The sequence below is a fragment of the Armigeres subalbatus genome, chromosome 1, assembly GCF_024139115.2.
Source record: "Armigeres subalbatus isolate Guangzhou_Male chromosome 1, GZ_Asu_2, whole genome shotgun sequence".
Lineage (NCBI taxonomy): Eukaryota > Metazoa > Arthropoda > Insecta > Diptera > Culicidae > Armigeres > Armigeres subalbatus.
The window spans coordinates 145088301-145110405 of record NC_085139.1 but is presented as its reverse complement, the minus strand read 5'-3'; the positions used below and the strand labels follow the sequence as shown (position 1 = coordinate 145110405).

Sequence of the window (22105 nt, the reverse complement as noted above, 5' to 3'; positions counted from 1 at the left end):
TTTTACGCAGGCCATGAATTATATCAAAAGTGATAGCAACACCGTAGTATTTTAACCCTTATGTGGCTGACAGGACCGTTTTCTTTTTGCAACTTCAATACTTTCCAAGCTCATTAAAAAAATCATAACCATTCCCGTTCCTACATAGCGCATTTCAACCATAAATAATTGCCTACTTTTAGGGTATTATCTATTATTCAACTGTGAAACGTAGTGTAAGAATGGGGTGGCTCCAGCGGCTGGATAGGACAATGCTGTCCATTATTCAACATCTGAAGACTCACGATGTGGAATATATTGTTAATATACTATACTACCAGAACCGACGAGCTTCGTTTCACCTAAAATTGATTAATTATATATTTTTTACATTATTTAAAAGACGGATAAGCATTCGAAATTTGCAAATTTGGATTCCATTTTTTAGATTAATTTGGGAGTCCCCCTTCCAGAAGAGGAGGGTTCTAATACCATAATAAGAATCTTCATCGTTCCCAAAAACCTCTTCATACAAATGTTCATGCTGTTTCCTAGTCTACAAGGGCAGACAGACAAAAATTCATTGTTATGTGTATAGATTTGGTTTTACGTAGTTTACGTCGAGCGGTCGTGTCTTGTGCACAACCACCATGCTTTTTTTGATGAAACAAACATATCATGTAAGGACCGCAAAGAGCAAGTTGTATATTTGAAACTGGTTGATAGACTTTTGCTTACGACTCTAAGGCATTACAAAAGACAAGAGATGTAAATCTTAGCAGCGGACAAAAAGCACATAAGTTCCCTTCTCCAAAATGGCCAACATTATTCAAATAGAAAATGGTAAAAGTTATAAAAAGGTCAATATCTGGGTACACAGGTACCCTATCTGCCATTCACGTCTGTTTTTTTTATGATCGCATAAGGGTTAAATTTGTTTTACCATGTGTTTAAATGCTTTTGCCTATTTGTCTACATGACATAAAATTGATGCCAAGGCTAAAAATTCATGTTTTGTTTTAAGCCAGTTTTGATAAACAATAAAGTTTGTTCCAAAATTGAGTGAAGCGAGATGAGCGTGTGGCCGATTAATATGAATGAATTTTACTACTGGAGGATATAAATAACCAGCATTTGGAACCAATACATTACCAGTTTTCTACTTCCATGTCTAGTTGCTGAAGGGAGCAAACTCATTGCTGATAAAAGAAATTGCTATGCCAATAGAAGAAACATTGACCTGTTACATTATGATAAGAAAATTATTTTGAGCTTTTTAGTGGAATGTTTTCACCTGTCATAAGACGAGTTTAAACAATCCCATTGAATTCCACCACTTAATTGTATCCTGACAGATACGTATTTCGACCTCAACAGTAAGGCCGTCTTCAGTGTCTCGTACTTGACTCGACTTGTGGGGACATAGGGGAAAATACCTATTCTTGACAGTCTAAGACATTCGCCAAATTGAATGATAAAAATAATGAATAATTACACTAAAATACAGGTACAGTTTAACTGGTATACATTTGCATGCTCTTTCTTTGATGATTGGTGTTCACTAAATATAACAGCTTTCACCACAAACTCAGTAAATTTAACATAATGTAACAGCTGTCATAAGACGAGTTTGTATCATCCAATTTAATTCCACCACTTGATTGTACCTTGACAGATACGTATTTCGACCTCAACATTAAGGTCGCCTTCAGTGTCTCGTACTTGACTCGACTTGGTATGGTACAAACCCATGATTTTAGTTACCAATTGATTTCAAAAACACTTCGCATAACACCTTGTTGGTAATTTAATGTGGCTATTTCAATGGTTCGTTATAAATTATCAGTTCCTTCGATATAAAACTGACTTTTGGTTTTGGTCAGAAAATAAAACACCTAGTTAAAATTCCAAAACTCTCACCCTGTTTTTTTTTTTCAAGTTAAATAAAAACCGGGAAAATTTGACAAAATTTATCGGGAAAAGCGGGAAAAAACCGGGAATTCGAAAATCGAATTTCAGTGGCCACCCTGAATGGTGTATTTTTAAAATGTTCTATCGGGTGTCATTTTTTGTTTGCACCAAAAATAGTGAAAAATATAAAAATTGTTCCAGATCCCCCGATAGAACATTTTAATTTACCCACTATATGAAAGAGGAGGCAAATACTTTCACGTGATTGGTGTTTCATAGATACTGATTTTTGAAAAATAATGTTTCCCCATAGACGCACCGTGTGTAGTCCTAAGGGTACCACACTATGGCAGCGTATTCTAGTATTGGTATAAGAAAGAAGCAGTATAACACTTTCGAAAAGTGCACTATTGTGGAATTTCTAGTAACTCAGAATATAAAACCAAGGCGTTTGGGGGCGGCAAGTATTCGACAAAACTTCTTCCGAAAGTTGGAGCGAGAGATATGGTTCATGAATGGTTCATTATGCCCATAATTTGTGCGTGCACCCTGAAGGATGGAGCATGAATCGAGTCGAAGCTGACGGCTGTAACTGCTGTAAGCAAATTGCGAGCGAACAAAGTTAACGAACACCAGGACTGTCGTGAATGGTTTACACTATCGAGTTGTTCACATTGGGAAATTTGCAGTGGAAAGAGCTGGCAGTAACCAACACAATGGTCGGCAACCCACTTGCTGCTTTTAGTCATATTATATTCGCACGTTGAACAAAGCAGAAAAAGCTGTTAGACGGGAGAAATCGGCATCTAATGAGCTGTATTTCGATACTTATTTTACAACTTTTACTCGAAAAAACTTACCTCAAACGGAGTGGAAGTGAAGTGGGCTTCAACAGAATGACAAGAATATCATTTTTGGAGCGCTATTTCCGGGAACAAGTTCGTTTGGTTCCAATATGTATGCTTTCATGAAACAAGTTCAAGAAAGATTATTTTAACGAAATGGTCTATTTTTAAGACAACCTGCAATCTCGTTTCACGGCAACTCCAGGTCATCGCAAAACCATACCAACTGAACTTTTAAAAAACAACGCTACGAACACGGATGCGATGTTGAAAATAAAATTAACAGATCTTCCTATGACCGTTTTTTCGTTATTGTAAAAATAAAAATCTTTTTTCTCTTAAATGTGAATAGCAGTCTTTTTTGAAATTCAGCTTTATCAGTAATATGTTTAAATGTAAATGGATTATTTTCATAAAGTGTACGTGTACAGTTTTTTACAGTGAGAAGCGAGCAATGAGGAGTGAGAAGTGAGACGTCTCACTACTCACTTTGCGCTTCTCACTTTTTACAGCTTCTCACTCATTTATCACTTCTCGCTGTAAAAAATAAGAAGCGCAATGTGAGTAGTGAGACGTCTCACTAATCACTTCGCGCTTCTCACTTTTTACAGCGTGAACTTGTTTCATAAAAGCATACACTTTTGGAACCAAACGAACTTGTTCCCGGAAATAGCGCTCCAAAAATGGTATTCGAGCGAACAAAATTAACGAACACCAGGACTGTCGTGAATGGTTTTCTCTATCGAGTTGTTCACATTGGGAAATTTGCAGTGGAAACTTTTAGTAAAGAGCTGGCAGTTTTTTTTGCTTCAAAAGTCGATGGAACCAACACAATAATGGTCGGCAACCCACTTGCTGCTTTAAGTCATATTATACGTTGAACAAAGCAGAAAAAGCAAAACAAACGTGGTGGCTATCCTATCGAGCGAGATAATATTATTGTAAAATGTTACGTGGGTGACCAAAAATGTAATTTAAGCCTATTCGCTGTTAGACGGGAGAAATCGAGCTGTAGTTCGATATTTATTTTACAACTTTCACTCGAAAAAACTTTCATCAAACTGAGTGGAAATGAAGTGGGTTTCTGCTATTTCCGGGAACAAGTTCGTTTGGTTCCAAAAGTGTATGCTTTTATGAAACAAGTTCAAGAAAGATTATTTTAAGGAAATGGTCTATTTTTAAGACAACCTGCAATCTCATTTCACGGCAACTCCAGGTCATCGCAAAACCATACCAACTGAACCTTCCTATGACCGTTTTTTTCGTTATTGTAAAAATAAAAATCTTTTTTCTTTTAAATGTGAATAGGCAGTGTTTTTTGAAATTCAGCTTTATTAGTAATATGTTTAAATGTAAATGGATTATTTTCTTAAAGTGTACGTGTACAATGTAACCACAGTCAGGGGTGACTATTCTTCCACAAAGCGTAGAAAACAATTCCAAGGACTAACGGACTTGACGCCCTAACTGTTCCAAGTTAAACCATCGCATCGCACAGAAAGCAGAAAGAAAGGAAGTGCACTTCTTTGAATTCGATGGACTTTCGCCTGTTGGCGCTTTCTTTATTTGTGTTGGAAGATAAATAGCTACCGCTGAGAAGGATTCACAATGCTCACAGCAGTGCAAGTTAAAGGGGCATCTGGTTATATTTACCTCCCACAATGGGAAACAAGAAGAAGGTGGGTGAAAACAAACAGAATGAAAGTAGGATTGATGACGATGGGATTTCGCCCGGCTAAGCTGAGTATTTATTTGCATTTTGTCGCATTCAATAAGCGAGACGATACATTTGATTTTCTCGAGGGGAGGATGGTAATCCCCTTTGCGGCTGAGAGACAATCCTAAACAGTTGTGTGACGCTTATGTTCTGCCATATAGGTAATGAACTGTGAATGGAGCGGAGGGATTGATTGAGTTGAGAAGCCGGAAGCATTAAGCGGTTCAATTTACGAGAGTGGTAGGCAATGTAAGTTGCTGAAAATGTACAGCAAAAAAAGGAGTTGTTATATCGCTTCGCGAAAGAGTATGCAGCTCAGGGGCTTTCGTAATAAACCAAAAATCTAAATTTATAATGTTAAACTTCCTTCCTTGCATGGTTTTCATGCAAAAGACACACAGAAATCTCACTCAAGGTCTTTAGTATATCTGCACAGCCTTATGTGCCGACACCTTCCTAAAACAATTTTAAATACTGATGGCAGTGAGATATTGTAAAAACAAGGCCGAATATATTCAATTACTCAACGCAAAGAAATTTAAGCAATCAACATAAATTAAAAATGTTGCATGTAGGAATTGGGTTAATTTACTTTTCATCAATTTAAAAGTTATGTGAAATATCGCATACTCTTATCACGGTTTGGCGAAACCGTCGAAAACAGCTTAGTCAGATTTACTTAACTGGAGCGCGGTGGATTGACATGTTCAAACGTGCTCACATATTGGACAGTGTACGATATAGCGGTACATAGCCGCGATCGTCATTGATGATGATGCATTGGCGCATATGTATAGGACACTAAGGAAAGAATTTGTTTGGGTGAGGAGCGCGGAATAATAACTTAGCCAAAATGATAGAGACAATCAGAGTCTTCATTAAATCTACATACACGTATACAGGTGTATTGATATAAAGGGGTATACTGGGCAACAACAGTATGAAAAACAGAGAGAACATGATTTTGTTCTTACCAATATAAACTTGAAAGGAAATATTGATATTGGGGTCTGAGTGGTTCGGATAAGGAAGAGCCGACCCGAAGGGGTAATGATTCTTTAGGGAAAGGGGAATTTAATTCAAAGCCCAGTTGAAAGAAAGAGAAAACAATTATTGATTGACTTTTAAGAGTATACTTAAAATCAAAGAGTAATACAAGCGGTAGCTGTTGATAGCTCGGCGGTATGGTGCGCTGTTTTACAAAGAACCCACGCTGGGTTCGAATACAGATTTTTAAGTGAAGATTTTCACAACGCCGTTGGGTTAGGAGTATCATGCATTATGAAACATTTTGGGCTTTTTTAACGTGACTCTGGTATACAGCAGTGTTCAAGTTTAGGTGTAAAGAAAGGGGCAGGACTTAGAGATACTCATTTTATACAAAAGATATATGAATTAATACATTAGTAAATTGAAGTAGCCACTTGAATGTGTGCTCGAAATAAGAGAGTTTTAGAGAGTGGAAAGAGAACAGAATTTTTCCAAGAGAATTTCAAAGGGGACATCCAAAAAAGGGGGCAAAGTTTCGTAAAGTATGGAAGTCCAATATTAAGGCTGAATTAGCTAATTTATGACAAGAAATTAAATAACTATTGTATAAAATTTGGAAAAAAAGAAGTTGTTTCGGAATTTATGGATTTTTCAAATAAGCTGATTAAGCATTTCGTGCAAGAGAACTTTAGGGAGCATCCATAAAGAATGCAAAGTTGAGTAATGAATGGAAGCTAAAAATTGAGGATATTTACGAAGTTAAAATTAAAACCACATAGTCTGAACAGATGAATGTGGGATGAAGAAAATGATTACGTTATTTAAGGATTCTCGGATCTTTCGTGGGGTCCAAAGTCCAGTCTGATGCAATTCATGAAATCATTATGAAATTCAGAACTCGGATTGACTACATATACCGTGCGCTTTTCCAAGCTCGGGGTCAGTCCCAAATATTCAGCAGCACCTTTATTGGAATTCGGCGCTTTCTAGGTTTCCCTAGCCGGCCTACCGAATACTCCAATTGAATCAGGGGGTCAGTCCCAAATATTCAGCAGCACCTTTATTGGAATTCGGCGCTTTCTAGGTTTCCCTAGCCGGCCTACCGAATACTCCAATTGAGCTCGGGGTCAGTCCCAAATATTCAGCAGCACCTTTATTGGAATTCGGCGCTTTCTAGGTTTCCCTAGCCGGCCTACCGAATACTCCAATTGAGCTCGGGGTGAGTCCCAAATATTCAGCAGCACCTTTATTGGAATTCGGCGCTTTCTAGGTTTCCCTAGCCGGCCTACCGAATACTCCAATTGAGCTCGGGGTCAGTCCCAAATATTCAGCAGCACCTTTATTGGAATTCGGCGCTTTCTAGGTTTCCCTAGCCGGCCTACCGAATACTCCAATTGAGTCAGGGTCAGTCCCAAATATTCAGCAGCACCTTTATTGGAATTCGGCGCTTTCTAGGTTTCCCTAGCCGGCCTACCGAATACTCCAATTGAGCTCGGGGTCAGTCCCAAATATTCAGCAGCACCTTTATTGGAATTCGGCGCTTTCTAGGTTTCCCTAGCCGGCCTACCGAACACTCCAATTGAATCAGGGTTGTCCCTTAGACACCTCGACACTCGTGACTAGTGCACGAATCGAGATCTAAGTTTAAATTAATTAACTTCTTGAAAAAGATAAAAGTGAACAGTTAAATGTCCGTCGCGGTAAAATCGAGAATCGGTGTTAGAGTCTCAGAATAAGTATCGATGAACAAAAAGTGTTAGAAACTTGTGAAACTTCATACGGAAAATAGTGCGAAATCCGTTGAAATGGATAATATTTGAGTTTAATTTCTAGGGAAAAAGTGTAATTATAAGAAACAAGTGTTACATAGTAGAAGAAAAGTATAATTGTAAGAACTAAATAGTGTTACATAAATAAAAAGGTCTTATTCCAATCGTGATTGAGTGTTTGAACTAAAAACCCGAAAAACCAGTGCTGCGCCGTCGGCCTAGAACGCTTCATATATCGTGGTAGAAGCGTCTTAATATTCCGCTCGGGACATTTCCACTTCGTTACATATCTAACGCACGAGAAAGGTACAAACAAACATCGCTTGGTGGATCAATCAGGGTTTTATTCTCATTATGGATTAATTAATGATGGTTTCTTGAAACTATTCTCAAGTTTGCTCCCCTTATGCTGTGGAAGTTCGTATCGATCAAAGCAGAGATAGGTAGTTAAAATTTCCTTTTTTAAATTAAAGTATCCCTTTTCTCATAGCACAGTCACAAACAACAAATGCACCGTGATCCTCTGGACGGAGAGCACAAGGGAAGAAAGTTCATCCTTTTTCGCCATGTTTTTTCCGCTTCAAAAATTAACCTTCGCACTCGGTGTAACTCACATCTGGCGTCCAAAGGTAACTTCGAGGATGAAGTTGTCCGGTGAAAGTTTCGGTTAACCCTTTTGAACATGTTCTGCTATTCCTCGAAGACGTCCCAAAGCTGGCGAGGGGTTTGACAGCGTACAGTACCCCTAACAGTAATTTATTTGATAAAGGGAGAAACCGAAATCATTGGCCTGTCCCACCATTCACGAAAGCCAGAAAATCAGCAATAAAGTTCCCAACCCTTCGCATCAAACGGGTCTATTTCTTATTTCCCTGGCGAACGCTCAGCTTTCGAGAATGATGGCTGCTATAAGCGCTTTCCCCATCGATTGTGATTGCGCTTTACTTTGACACATCAACTGGAGCAATAATAAAATCGGCAGAAGGTGTGTCTCGCCATGAATTTTACGCGTCGAAACCAACAGTAATATGTGGCCTCGTAAAAAACGAAAATGTTTATTTTTGGCACATTTTACTTGAATTATTATACTTACTGAGAAAATTCCATAGCTCAACATTAAGATGTGCGGCTTCAGTACGGACAATTTGAAAGATTTTTTTGACTCTCTTGGCTAGACAGTGCAGTGTCCGTGCTAGTCGCATGATAAAAATATGCAAAACACAAGTTTAACTAGCTCGTTAATGAGCTTCCATAGATTTTTAACAAATTCTGTAGTCTACAGCGGTGTCATTAGGGGTCGTACGCTAATTACGTAAGTACTTATGGTGTAAGGGGTGGGTTTGCCATATAAATAAAAAAAAATGTATGGGAAAAATCTTACAAGGGGGAGGGGGGTTGAAAACCCAGGAAAATTGCTTACGTAATAAGTGTACGGCCCGTTACGAAATTGCGACATTAGCATCCCCCGGAACACCGGCCACACGCGCATCTTCCTCGATTGCACATAGCCAGCAAGTGCAGGGTCAGGGTCTACTCCTGAGTTGGCGTCATTTTCCAGGTTATATGCTAAACATCACTTTTGTTGGTCTCTCTTCTATTAAAAGCTGCATTTATTGCAAGTAAACCGTTTACCTTTTAAAGCGCACTAGCCTACTTAGTCTTGGAGTGGGGAGACTTTAAACAAACCTGCATGAGCGTATGTTTCTCACGTATGTAATGCCACGTCAGCTATTCCTAAGGTGTCAGCCCCATGACATGGTTAGATATCGAAGCTCTGGTAAGGCAGCATCTTAAAAACAAACCATCAATCTTGGAAAAATAAATCGAAAATACAGGATTCAACAATCGGCAACGCACACGGAAAAACTTAAAGAAAACTGATTGGAAACTTGTTAATTGGATCATTAGGATCCTGTTGGAAACTATACGAGTTTCTGTCCTTGCTCGAAAGCTGCAAATGGTAAAGATGGATCATGTAGCGCCTCACCATGTCTAAAGTCTAAGAACATGGGAACGGGAAATCCGCTACTGCGCAGGTATCTTATTCAAATTTCATACTTACTACAATGGTGTTAGTCGTCATCAGGCAACTGACGAGGCTTTGGTGGATGTGCCTGGGAATCGAACACATGACCATTCGCTTATAAGGCGAACGTGTAGCCAACAGCGCTACGGGACTCCCTTAAATCAATCATGTTTGGGTATTACTGTTTCGCGGATAATTCGAGTCTAAGATAATCAAGATGTTGTTGAAACAGATGGGTTTCATAACTGTAAACCATTTCGTCCTCCACGTTATTGTAGAGTACAAGAATCGGAAGTCACATTGTGAACTAGTTTCAGGTGGATGACGCGAGTGGGCATGTAGCGAGAAGCACCCAACGCTTGTGTCGATGAAAATGTACATTTGCTCTTTGTTGGTATATCCAACTGAGGTAGTAGTCTAAGGGCAGCGTGGGATTTCTACCTCGTTACCTCGGAAAGAAATTTTCAGCCACTGCGCCTAAATTTCAGGTCTTTATTGATAGAATTATAAAATACAATGAACCTATAGGAAGTAGCCAAGCAGTCTAAACACCAATGAGGTCAAAGGGGTAGAAGATCATCATTAAGGTCTAATGTACATTCTTTTGGATGGTCTCCGCTGGCCCGACAAAAGCTCTGGATCATAACAAAGGAAAACCATGAGTGTGAAGCACCCAGTAATCCACATATCGTATAAGAAAAGGGCAGTTGTATCGCATGTATTGGTATTTTCTGTCACATTTGTATCTGACTACTTATAAAGATGACTAAAATATGAATATTATTGATTATGATACCTGCGTTTGCAATATTTACGATTGCGTTTATCAAACTCATAAACCTGTATAAATAATATCAGTTTTATCGGATCAAATCGAAAATATCGTGTACATACAAATATTGTCATGTGTTTGTTTAACTTTTTTCTCAGTGTTAAATTAGTGAGAGTACTCAGACAGAAAAAAATTTGTAAAACAATCAAACTAACTTTTACATTCCATATTTCTGGCTACACTGGCAACAAAAAAAAATTTTACTGGCAGCCTACAACGATCTGCCATGAAATGAGTAAAAAAAAGAAATGTTTACCCAACCAGATTTTTAGGTAGAAATTTGCTTTGAATTTATGTTATGAAATCATTCAAATTCCTGGTGATTGTGATTAAGAAAAAGTGAATCTGTTTTGAAAGATTTAAAATTAACCGACTTATTTTAATGTAAGCGCACGCAGGAGTATCAAAGTTTTGCATTAGGATTACCGAAATGCACGCTTCCTGCATATGTTTGCTGGGTTAGGGATAACAGGTCGAAAGACAAAAGGGCGAAAGGGGCAAAAAGTTGAACGGGACAAAAGGTAGAAAGAGACAAAAGGTCGAAAAGAATAAAAGGTCGAAAGGGACAAAAGGTCAAAATAGACAAGAAACTGAAACGGAGAAAATCAATCTCGCACAATACAAGTTTTATTCATTTCTTAAATAAAAAAATTCTCATTCTTTGAAAATTGCTAATTCTTCAACTTTCTGCTTGAATTCAAATACATTTCACAAACTCCTTTGGAATACACCCTACTTGTAATCATGCTGTTCTGATCGACCTTTTGTCCTTTTTGACCTTTCTTCCTTTTCGACCTTTTGTCCCTTTGGATATTTTGTCCTTTTTAACCTTGTGCCCCTTTCGTCCTTTTGTCTAGTTCAATCTTTTGTCCTTTCGACCTTTTGTACTTTCTGTCGTAGCCAAGCAAATCCTTTTTCCGATTTGCCTTTTACCAACGAAAACAGAAAGTTTGAGAAAAACTCTAACTCTCGCGCTTAGTTTCATAGGGACGTAACTGTATTGATCGATTTCCCTTCGTCGATGTTTTCTTTTTATTGTTGTACCGCATTGCGCTAATTTGTCGTTGATTTAATGGTTTGGTGTGATAAAGGATGGTTGTATCTTGCACCAGAATCATTAATTACGGTTGTAGCTTTAGAAACAATTGAGATATTAACAAAATATAAAATCGATTAAGAGGAATCGATCAAAACAGTTACGCCCCTATGAAACTAAGCGCGAGAACTATGACCCTCCCCAGGGTTGGAAACTCCAGGAAAAAAAATCTTTACGCAATTCGTGACATAATTAACTGTAGATTTCTATCAAATATAAACATTGAATAAATAAGGAACAGCTGTCCGAACTTTCACCCCGAAAGCTAGGATTTAATCGTGGAAAATAGCTGCAAAGGGTTACGTCGCAGAGGCAAAGCACGGAGTCTCGGATTGTTCGTAGAACCAAGGACGATCCAAAATTACAGGCGCGGCATCGTTCAATGTTGCATCTGACGAACTCGTAAAGACTCAATTTTGATACAAATGAACGTATCAAAACTGCTATTGGCGGAGTTCTGCATGGCTATAAAGCATTTTTTATTCATCCCTTGAAATGCCTAAAATAGAAAAATGGAAAATATTGATGTATGAATTTCCTTGTTATTTACTAGGATAGGATGTGACAATTGAATTGCGACTGCCTTGTTGTTTCCTCAGTCGATTGCTTCGACGAGGTGGTGGCCAGTGCTTCCGAATATTTTTTTGGCAAAATCCACCAAATAATATATGTGAAAAAATAATATTTTCTCGTTCATTTCTTCCATTATTCGTAATAAAAGTTGTTACGTACTATCAGAAAAAAGTTTTTACATAAAATTAGTTTAGTTTCACAGTGAAATGGGTAAAAACTTGATTAATAATGCTCCAAATCGACTGTTTTAAACAAGCATAACCCTTGAGAATCATGCATACATCATTTGCAGTATAGCATAAATTCATTTCAACCAAAAAATCAAAAAATAAACTTTTGAATTTTGTCAAAAATTTGAATTTAATTATCCAGCAACACGGCCAAGTTAACAACAAGCTGCCCTCTTGAAAATGTGATACCGCCGATCGAAGTAATCGATTGTCATTTTCACCCAATCAGCAACCGGTACGATTTTGACAGGAAATCGGTACGATTTTTAATGACTAATTGGCACATCCTATCCTAGGTTATTTAAAAATAAACAACCTAAATATCTCCGTTGGTAACAGGAAAGATTATAACTCTAATCCATGGCTACCAAGATATTATTTTAAATTAAGTTCACAGCATATGTCAAATTCGATTCACCTTTTGTTAATTTATGGCTAGCGTAAAAAGCTGGATAAACAAATATGAAAAATAAGACCAATCCACATATTGGTGTTATTTTAGATTTTTCCAAACCTTCTTAACGACGCAGTGCTTGTCAATGACGGACCCAGTAGCACATTCCGTAGGAATGGGGACGAGTCATGGATAGAACATGTTCAGGCTGGCTATGCAGAGATGCCTAGATGAGTGTCGTTTCCCTGAGAGATGGAAAAGGCAGAAGTTGGTACTGCTGCCGATGGCCGGGAAGCCTCCGGGCGACCCATCGGCGTACGGACCAATTTGCCTGATAGACACGACGGGTAAACTGCTCGAGAGGATCATCTTCAACAGTCTCACCCAGTACGCAGAGGGTACGGATGGCCTGTCGAGCAACCAGTTTGGTTTTCGGAAGGGTAAGTCCTCGGTGGACGCTATTGTCGTAGCCAAGCAAATCCTTTTTCCGATTTGCCCTTTACCAACGAAAACAAGCGCGGAACACCGAAGGATAATTCGCATCCCAGGTAACATTTCAAGTTTTATTCCGCTCTAGGAATGGTTTTCAAGATTAATTTATAAGATCTAACAATAAAACCGAATAATACACGGCAAGCTTCTGATGACCTCTATAAGAGTAAAATATTGCCAAGTGACCCTCTCCAGATAACCACTATAAACCTATTATAAGAGCATTATAAGAAACCCTTTTAAAACCACCCGCAAAAAAAGGGAATTTGGCTGCGGCAACTGTCAAAATGTTGCTTTGAAAAAAGAGAAACAAAACTTTGCAGAAAAATAATAACAAAATGGATTGTTGATGGAAGTTATGATGATGACAACAAAATAATATTTTTTTCAGGTTGTTTTTTTTTTCGATTCAGTACCATTGAAAGGAAGTGCGCTTCTAATTTTATGGTCAAAGCTGGTGAAAAAATAAGGTTGAACACCACGCGCCGGCAGTATAACGTAGTTCAGGGAAATAAATCGAAAATATTCATTACCACAACATCTAGGATGTCCACTAAATCGATTAGTGCTTTTGCCCAAATTATTAATAAATAAAATTATTTATCAGAAAAAGTATGATACGCGGTGAAAATGTCGTTAAATCATGAATTTCAGTGATATAATTCACTGACTGCGAAATGCTACTTCATTTTCAATATTTCAAGAAAATTTTCGCTAATTAAACACCGTCATAAACTCTTCGCAATGCAAACATTCTTATGGGGGTAATTCATTTGACCACATTATGACCAAAAATTGGAGCTTTATCCGAGCGTTAAAAATTAGATTTATTACGCTCTTTATCACAACCATAGATCTGTTCATATGGTCAATAGGCATTTGACGTTTGAAGCTTTTTTAAGCAGATTTATGAGAGGTTTATTGATAGCAATAAGAGCGCCAATATAACTGAGCAATTAGCTTGATGATTGCTGTCATAAGTCTGCAATAAGAATTAAATAAATCCAAGAAGCATGGAAATTGTTGCTTGGGATGTTCACGCCTCAAAAACAAAACACTGAATGATCGTTTATTTTCACCGTTCGAATAATCTAGAATTCCTGTCAGCCTACTGAGATTGAACTTCAAATTTTCTTCTCATTAGCTTCTTAGTATGCTGGCATTCCAAATGCCAACTACGATTGAATTTCAAATTCGTTATCATTTTTTTCTATCAATGGCATTTTTAAATATTTTAGTTTATTTCATTAATTTTATCATGAAATAAGAAATACGTTCCACTTTATCCATCAATGTAACCAACAATTGCAAATGCATTTTTCATACTCACTTTATTCCCCACACTTTCGACGTTTTTACTTTCGACCCTTTGTCTTTTCGACCTTTTGTCATAGATTCATGTTTGCTACAAATAGCGGAAAATATCGGTACACGCAAAAATATTGCAGTCGGAACTACCATTCCAAGGGTTATTTTAAGAATACGCACCGACGATTTTCAGCAGATAACAAATCCGTTTGATTTTACCATGCGCGCAGTAAAAAGCAACTGTGGCCCATGCGGAATGCTGTCACATGAACTGAAACAGTGATGAATTTCTCTGGAACCATGGTAAAATTTACTGAAATTTCATGGTAGTTTTAAAAACCGAGCGTAGTCTACAAAATAGTAGTTTTTACTACGGAATTTTTTTCAGTGTACGTATATTTTGGTAAACTACCAAAATCAATACTAGGTTGGAAAAATCGTCCCCGATACCGTCTTTTAATTCCTATAACCTATCTGTTGTCCTGCAGGGCGGCAACAATGACGGGAATACGCTGACGGAAAGGTCTTAGAAAAGCCTGCAAACAACCGCTACGTGAAAAAGGAGTAGGGTCATTGCCAGCAATAGACGTTGACGAAATAAATGAATAAGATAAAAGAAAAATAGAAGTAATGTGTTTTCAATAAATTTGTAAACATTCATTATGGCGTATTTGAAGGGAAAGCGCACAAGACTATTATTTTGAATGATTTGCTTTGGATATTTTTTTATTATTATCAGCTTGTTTGTCCGTTGCCAGCCCATATCTTTTGACTTAGTTATCACAACGCTTCAATATTTTCCGATTCTCTTTATATATACTTTCATAAAAATATATAAATTAGAGAAACTGAAATTTTTTGTCAAAATTGTTTCTCGTTTCATTGTCTCAGTCGATTCTTAGGTTTAAGGTCAACAACCAAAGAGCCCATATACCCATGGAGACTCTATCTATTTTAAAAATCGAAAACAAAAAGCAAATAAAATGGTGCACGTGTGAATTGGGGCCTTCCTTAGTCGTGTGGTAAGATGCGCGGCTACAAAGCAAGACCATGCTGAGGGTGGCTGGGTTTGATTCGAAATTGCCTTAACTTCCCTGGGCATAAAAGTATCATCGTGTTAGCCTCATGATATACGAATGCAAAAATGGTAACTTGGCTTAGAAACCTTGCAGTTAATAACTGTGGAAGTGCCTAATAAATACTCCCAGTGGGGGTGTAATGCCAATGAAGAAGAAGAAGACGTTTGAACCGGTCTGAAAAATGTCGGGAAAATGTTAGGGCAATCTCGAAAAATTTCGCTTTTTTTATTTTTGTTTTAAATTTTATACTTTGAGGCGTAAAAAATATAAATTCTTTGGGAAAGTTAACCTTGAATAAAATAAAGAATCGATTGAGCGAATTAAAATTTTAGACAGTAAAGGTCAATTGGATCGGTGAACTATATTCGGTCGACAACTAGGGCTTGTTGGTCTCCTCATTGTAACGCCAATAAAGAATTTCGACTGAATCTGTTGGTAAAAGGTATTTTATCTGTATTTTATCTCAAGAAGTTTTTTGTCAACGCATCATGATAAATTACAAATTCAGCGACTGGTACCAATGGGTTATTGCCTATTTGAACAATATTTTTCTAAGATGTTTGAAGGATATGTTTTTGTTTTCTTTTTTAAACGTATACCCAAGGATGTTAACGATTTGCGTTCGATCATTTAGTAGTTTGTTAATAACACATTCCAGAAGCCGAATTTCAAAATATGTTGTATGGTGGACTTCTAGTGCGAAGGTTTTTCTACAACTCTGCCTAATGGTTCGTTGTTTAAATTCCACTAGTAACGGAGTTATAGCTATAGTTTCAGTAACTTAGACTAAATGATAACAAAATTTCAATCATTTAGTTTAAGTTACTGCAACTAGCGCTCTAACTCCGTTATTAGTTGAATTTCAATAACGAACCATTAGGCAAAGTTGTAGAAAAACCTTCGCACTAGAAGTCCACCATACAACATGATTTGAAATTCAGCTTCTGGAATGTGTTATTGACAAACTACTAAATGATCGAACGCAAATTACTGAATGATCGTTAACATCCTTGCGTGTACCCATAAACTGTGATTAAGCTTCTTTAGTAAGAAGGCGAAGTTCTTTCAATGGGTCACAATATATAAATATAATAGTGGATTATTGATCTTCTCCTTCTTTCATTTCGTACACAATTGAAAATGACGAAACGTGTATCGAACATGCTCTCGTTCAATAGTTTATGGTTCTAATACCGTAATGTTCCATGTTATTACAAACCCCATAAATAAGCGTAAGCTCATTAAATTTCAGTTGCAGCAACAGCAGCACTAACAAGTGCTTGTTTTCTTCTTCAATTTTCCAGACGGAAGCGATGGCTTTTCAATTCTCCCGCTTGCGGCTTTACTCACCGGAGCCTTGTTCACCATTGGCATCGCTGTCCTGCTGGTCGTGGTCTTGGCCATACGGAGGAAACGTGACGGCCATGGTACCGGCTTGTGCGATGGCAAAGAGAAGCATATGGGTGAGTTCGGATGTGCAATTTACGTGGAATTTCAAACAATGCACAATTGAACTAACTACCTTTCTCGCTTTTTCCCCAACAGGCATGGACATCACTGTAACCACACCACTGGAAATGGGTATGGGCCAGCAGAAGTATGTGGTCGCCTACACGCTCAAACAGGGCGTCGAAAAGCAGCCGGACATATTGAACGCACAGAAAACCCAAGGCTCAGCCAGCATACAATCGATAAAGGACATTCAGAAGATGGGCTCCCCATTGGGAATAAGACCGGATGCATTGTGTAGCACAGGGACAACAACAGGGGGTGGCAGTATAGGGGCTAAACAAAGCACAATCTATGCCACACAAACATACGACCAAAAATCGACACCTTCTAGCCGGCAAAGCACGTTAAAACGGAATGATACTTCCAACACGTACAGTTTGCTACAGCAGCAGCAACAACCGCATCATCTCCAGAGTAAACCTCCGCCAGCTACCGCCACTGGTTTACCACAGTATTCTGCTAGTTACGCATCTGGTGAAAGCGGGTTGTTGGATTACGACAAACCATACGGCTATTCAACACTTCAGTATAATCACAATCCACCTCCCCTAGTGGATCCCTACAGCTATAAAAGCTCATCGACGGATCCGACTGATCCGCTGGACTACGACAAAAATCTCGACTATCGACTGCTTAACATATCCAACGAGATTAAAAATAGCTCCGCCACCAACCATATCGAGTATAGGAACAATAGCCACAATAGTAGTAACAATCTGCAAACCGTTGTAAGCGGCAATAGTGCAGGTAGTATTAGGCCCCATACCGGAAGCATGGGCGGAAGCGCAGGCAACCCAGAGTACCGGTATTCTGGCTCCGAGTTCGCAACGGATTTGATGGATTTCAGCAACGTTCCATCGCCGTCTTCCTCCACCAACATCGGGGCGACACTGTCGAAAAATCGAAACCGACAGCACATAATCACCGATACGCTACCGGGCCCGGAAAGTTGCGTGTAGAGCCGCACAGCTGCTATCATTCCTGTATAAATAGTAGAGTCACGGTATATCAGAGACGGCATACTTACTGTTAGACGATGGCGCTTTTCGAAATTGTAATAATCTACAATACCCCGTTGTTAATTACTAGTTAAATTTGGGAGAGTGTACGAGTGTTGCTGTGTTGCGTTACGTTGAGATTATAGAGCAATTGTGTTCCCGCCGAACAGATAAACATCTAGTATTTTAATGTTTTCATTCGTCGACAAGCGCACGAAGAACGAATCTTTGTTTTCCTAGACAACAAGAACGAAAACATCTTCCCATATCATATGCTGGTTTAGGCAAGTAATTAGATTTATTTTTGTGCTGTGAAAGCAGATGTGCAGACAGTGCGTACATCCAAGCATGATGTTATCCTTTCTGTATTTCTTGAAATACGATCCAATAATAATCAACTTACCGCTGGCCTGACCAAGAGGAATGGCCACTTTTGGTTTATGCAGTCTGAGCAGAATCGAAATACAGCAAGGATATATGTTCCTGTAATGAGGTGATAGCATATGGAAAGCTTAAAATGTCTTCCAACCACGTAATGTAGGAAACTGATATGAAACAATTCAAACTAATTTAAGTTCAATGAAATACGAAACAAGTAGGGCTATGTGAAACGACGATGACGATTCAATAGAGGATGCACATCATTCGGAATGCTAATTATTCGTCTCATATCACTTCTATTATCTTTTAGTTCAAATTACAAATTTAATAACCTGTGTTTGGAATAACAACGAAATAATTAGCTTAACTTTGAATAACACATAAATGAAGGGCATGGAGTAACCTTCTTTTGAATATTAAAAATGCGGCTTGTGTGTCCTTTCATTCATTTGTGTCGTTTAATTTTTCTGTTACATTGATTTGCTGCATAAGTCATTTTACTGCGAAAGTTAATATAAGTCATAAAAATGCTACAGACATCCGCGACGCGACTGTGATTGTCCGTCCCATTGGTATGGGACCTTGCATTGCAGCGACCCTGCGATAAAGTCTCGACGACAATTGCCCTGCGACAACGATAGACGATGGTCGCGTCACGTGTGTTTGGGAGAACCTTTTTGATGAGAACTGAACAAAATCATAAAGCTCGCACTAGAATCTATCTATGCGGCGCTTTAAAAAAAACATTTTTTTTTCACTGTTCTTTAAAAAGATCAGCTTGAAAATAACAAAACGTTTATTGTGGATTTCATCGAATTTAAAAGATTTGTGCAGATTATATACCACTTCGATTCCCAGCATGATTTGATGTCTATTTGTTTTAAGGAATGAGCACTCATCCATACCACATACAAACAGAAAGAGGCGGGTCTGCTGTCTCCGTTCTGTCGTGTCCTACGTCAACTGTGCTGCAGTAGTCCTCATTCTTGCCTTTTGACTGTATGGAAGGTTCTAACAATGCTGATGCCAATGTCACCCTGGATGATAACTTGCTGGTGTTGATTTCGACTGCCTCCTAACCTACTTGCTAGCGATTGACGAAATGCTTGTGTAACTTCTATCGCTTCGAGATCGTTATCCAAGTTGATCATACTCGTTGGTGACCTTGTAGTACAAGTGTTCTGAATGTTGAATAGCGCTCTTTTTCCTCCGGTTTGCAATCGCAAAATTGTTCCTCGAATAACCAAGCGTGGAATTGTGTTTAGCAGGCTTCATACTTAGGAGTCTTAAACTGCGTTGGCAAAAATGGCACAGAACGAGGGCTTCAACGTGACTGACTCATATACCATTTATGCAAACCGTACCACCACCAGAACAAAACGGATTTCGTCAACAATTGGAGAGACTGCATCGGGATAATGACTTCCAACATTTATTGTTCTTAAATCGAAGGTGAAAAAAAAAATCAATATTTTTTTTGATATTCAAAATATTACCTCACTTAACTGGTCTGCGGAGGTATCTACACATCAGCCGGTGGAGAAGTTCTAGTTCTTCTCTGTTGATTCGACATTGTCACGAATAGCAAGGTTGCAAATTTTCGAGATCGCTCGTTTTTGACAACCATCCTTCGTTCTTACTGTTATTTCCCGTATGTTTCCGACTGCTTCGGAATAAACTTGAGAAATCCGACCCAAAAGCTAATTTAATGGCGGGTGATTTTTATTCTTCAATCCACCATTGTACCGAATTTACGATTGTTCCACTTATTGGTCCACTTTTAACGGTTGTGCAGATCGGACAAGTATTATGTAGACCATTTCCTCCGCAACTATTGGACAAGGTACTGCAAGCTTTTACAATCCGCCAATAAGTTCTTCGAGATTTCATCCGTATTTGGCTCGGGTATGAGACAGAAATCTATACTTTAGTTCCTTGCTTCTCCAACCACGGTATCTAGAAACTGTTGATCGATAAAACGCTTCCGCAACTGCCGATAACGCACATGGTGATCGCCGCTTTTCTTCGTTGAGATGTGAATCGTCGGAGGGATGCCGAAAAAGCTTGCAACGATTTGATTGGTCAGCCACTGACATGACGATAAAGCATTTCACCGGACCCGCTGGGGTACGAGACTAGGAACGGACCACACAGTTGGAAGGGACGCATTGGAAGGAATTGCATGATTTAATTCTCTCTCTGCTAGAAGATCGGACTTTAACGTAGAGGTGTGCGCTGCCTCCGTCGAAACTTTTTGGCATCACGGCGTTGCCGACATTTTTTTTATCGCAACGCCACCGTTTGAAATCTGCCACAATGCCATCCATAATTTTCCACGCCGATTCGAATTCGCCGAATTTTTCGTGAAAATTCCGAAGAACCATTGTGTCGTAATCCAAGGAATCACTTCTCGACTTCTTCTGCGATGTTCCACTGGATTCCAATCCCGAATCAGAATTTCTGTTGCTATCGCGCTCTGTTGACAAAGACGATGGAGCTCGTTGTTTGAGATCCATTTGTGAGGCCACCTAGCCCGAATTATATACCGCAGGCATTTGATGAAGAACACCTATTACGCAGCACTCTACACGAGAAGGCTTCGTACTGGGCCTCGATAAGGCCGATGATTTTCACACAGGAACTCTCTTGCGTCTCAGGACGCCTCACATATTCTCGTGATTGAAACGGTCGAAAGCTTGATGAAGTAGCTAGTTTTGATCACAATAAAAGTGTTTCTGTTGAACCAAAGTCGCGTGTGAATCCCGTCTGTCCGATCCGAAAATACAGTCCACTCCAGTGAATTAACAAGTCCCTTTACATGGTATTCATTGTTTGTAGTCAATTTTCAAGTAAAGCGACCCATGAATGCCTTTATGGTGTGGTCGCTTTACTCGATCGGCGTTCAGCTGCGCTGCTTTGCTGGTATTATTATTATTGTGATTCACAGTGCCTCCAGATAGCATATGGCCATGGCTTTGGCCGGTTGAGGTGATGTGATGATTGCCGAGTCCCGTCATTGGAGGCGATTGTTGCTGGGAAGCTTGCGATGGCCCGTTAGGACTAAGGCCGGACCCAGGCTGCAAAGGAGAGCCGTGAGGGTTCGTATGAGTTTGGTCATACGAACTACTGTTGTTGTTATGCGACAAATGCTGCTGATGGCTCAGATGTTGCGCTTGATGACCTAGCTGTTATTTATTTATTTATCATCAGACTAAGGCCGGAGTGGCCTGTGCTGCACATAAAAGACTTCTCCATTCAGCTCGGTTCAAGGCTGCACTTCGCCAACCACGCAGTCTGCGGAGGGTCCGCAAGTCGTCCTCCACCTGATCGATCCACCTTGCCCGCTGTGCACCTCGCCTTCTTGTTCCCGTCGGATCGTTGTCGAGAACCATTTTCACCGGATTACTGTCCGACATTCTGGCTACGTGCCCGGCCCATCGCAGTCTTCCGATTTTTGCGGTGTGAACGATGGATGGTTCTCCCAACAGCTGATGCAACTCGTGGTTCATTCGCCTCCTCCACGTACCGTCCGCCATCTGCATCCCACCATAGATGGTACGCAACACTTTCCTTTCGAAAACTCCCAGTGTGCGTTGGTCCTCCACGAGCATCGTCCAGGTCTCGTGTCCGTAGAGAACTACCGGTCTTATAAGCGTTTTGTAGATAGTCAGTTTGGTACGGCGGCGAACTCTATTCGATCGGAGCGTCTTGCGGAGTCCAAAGTACGTACGATTTCCAGCCACTATGCGTCTCCGAATTTCTCTGCTGGTATCGTTATCGGCGGTCACCAGTGAGCCCAAGTACACGAAGTCTTCAACCACCTCGATTTCGTCACCACCGATAGAAACTCGTGGTGGGTGGCTCACATTGACCTCTCTTGAGCCTCTTCCTATCATGTACTTCGTCTTCGACGTGTTGATGACTAGTCCAATCCGTTTAGCTTCGCTTTTCAGTCTGATGTAGGCTTCCTCCA

General features: G+C 39.4%; 1 protein-coding gene across 1 annotated transcript in view; it reads left to right on the top strand.

Annotated features, from left to right (window-relative positions):
* LOC134205210 (uncharacterized) overlaps positions 1–18681 on the top strand; it is a 142226-nt gene extending 123545 nt beyond the window's left edge. The window contains exons 11-12 of the mRNA XM_062680255.1: positions 16546–16704; positions 16787–18681. Coding sequence (XP_062536239.1) covers positions 16546–16704; positions 16787–17712 — 1085 coding nt within the window. The 3' untranslated portion in view covers positions 17713–18681. The remainder of the gene's footprint in view (positions 1–16545; positions 16705–16786) is intronic.
* Positions 18682–22105: the final 3424 nt, after the last annotated feature.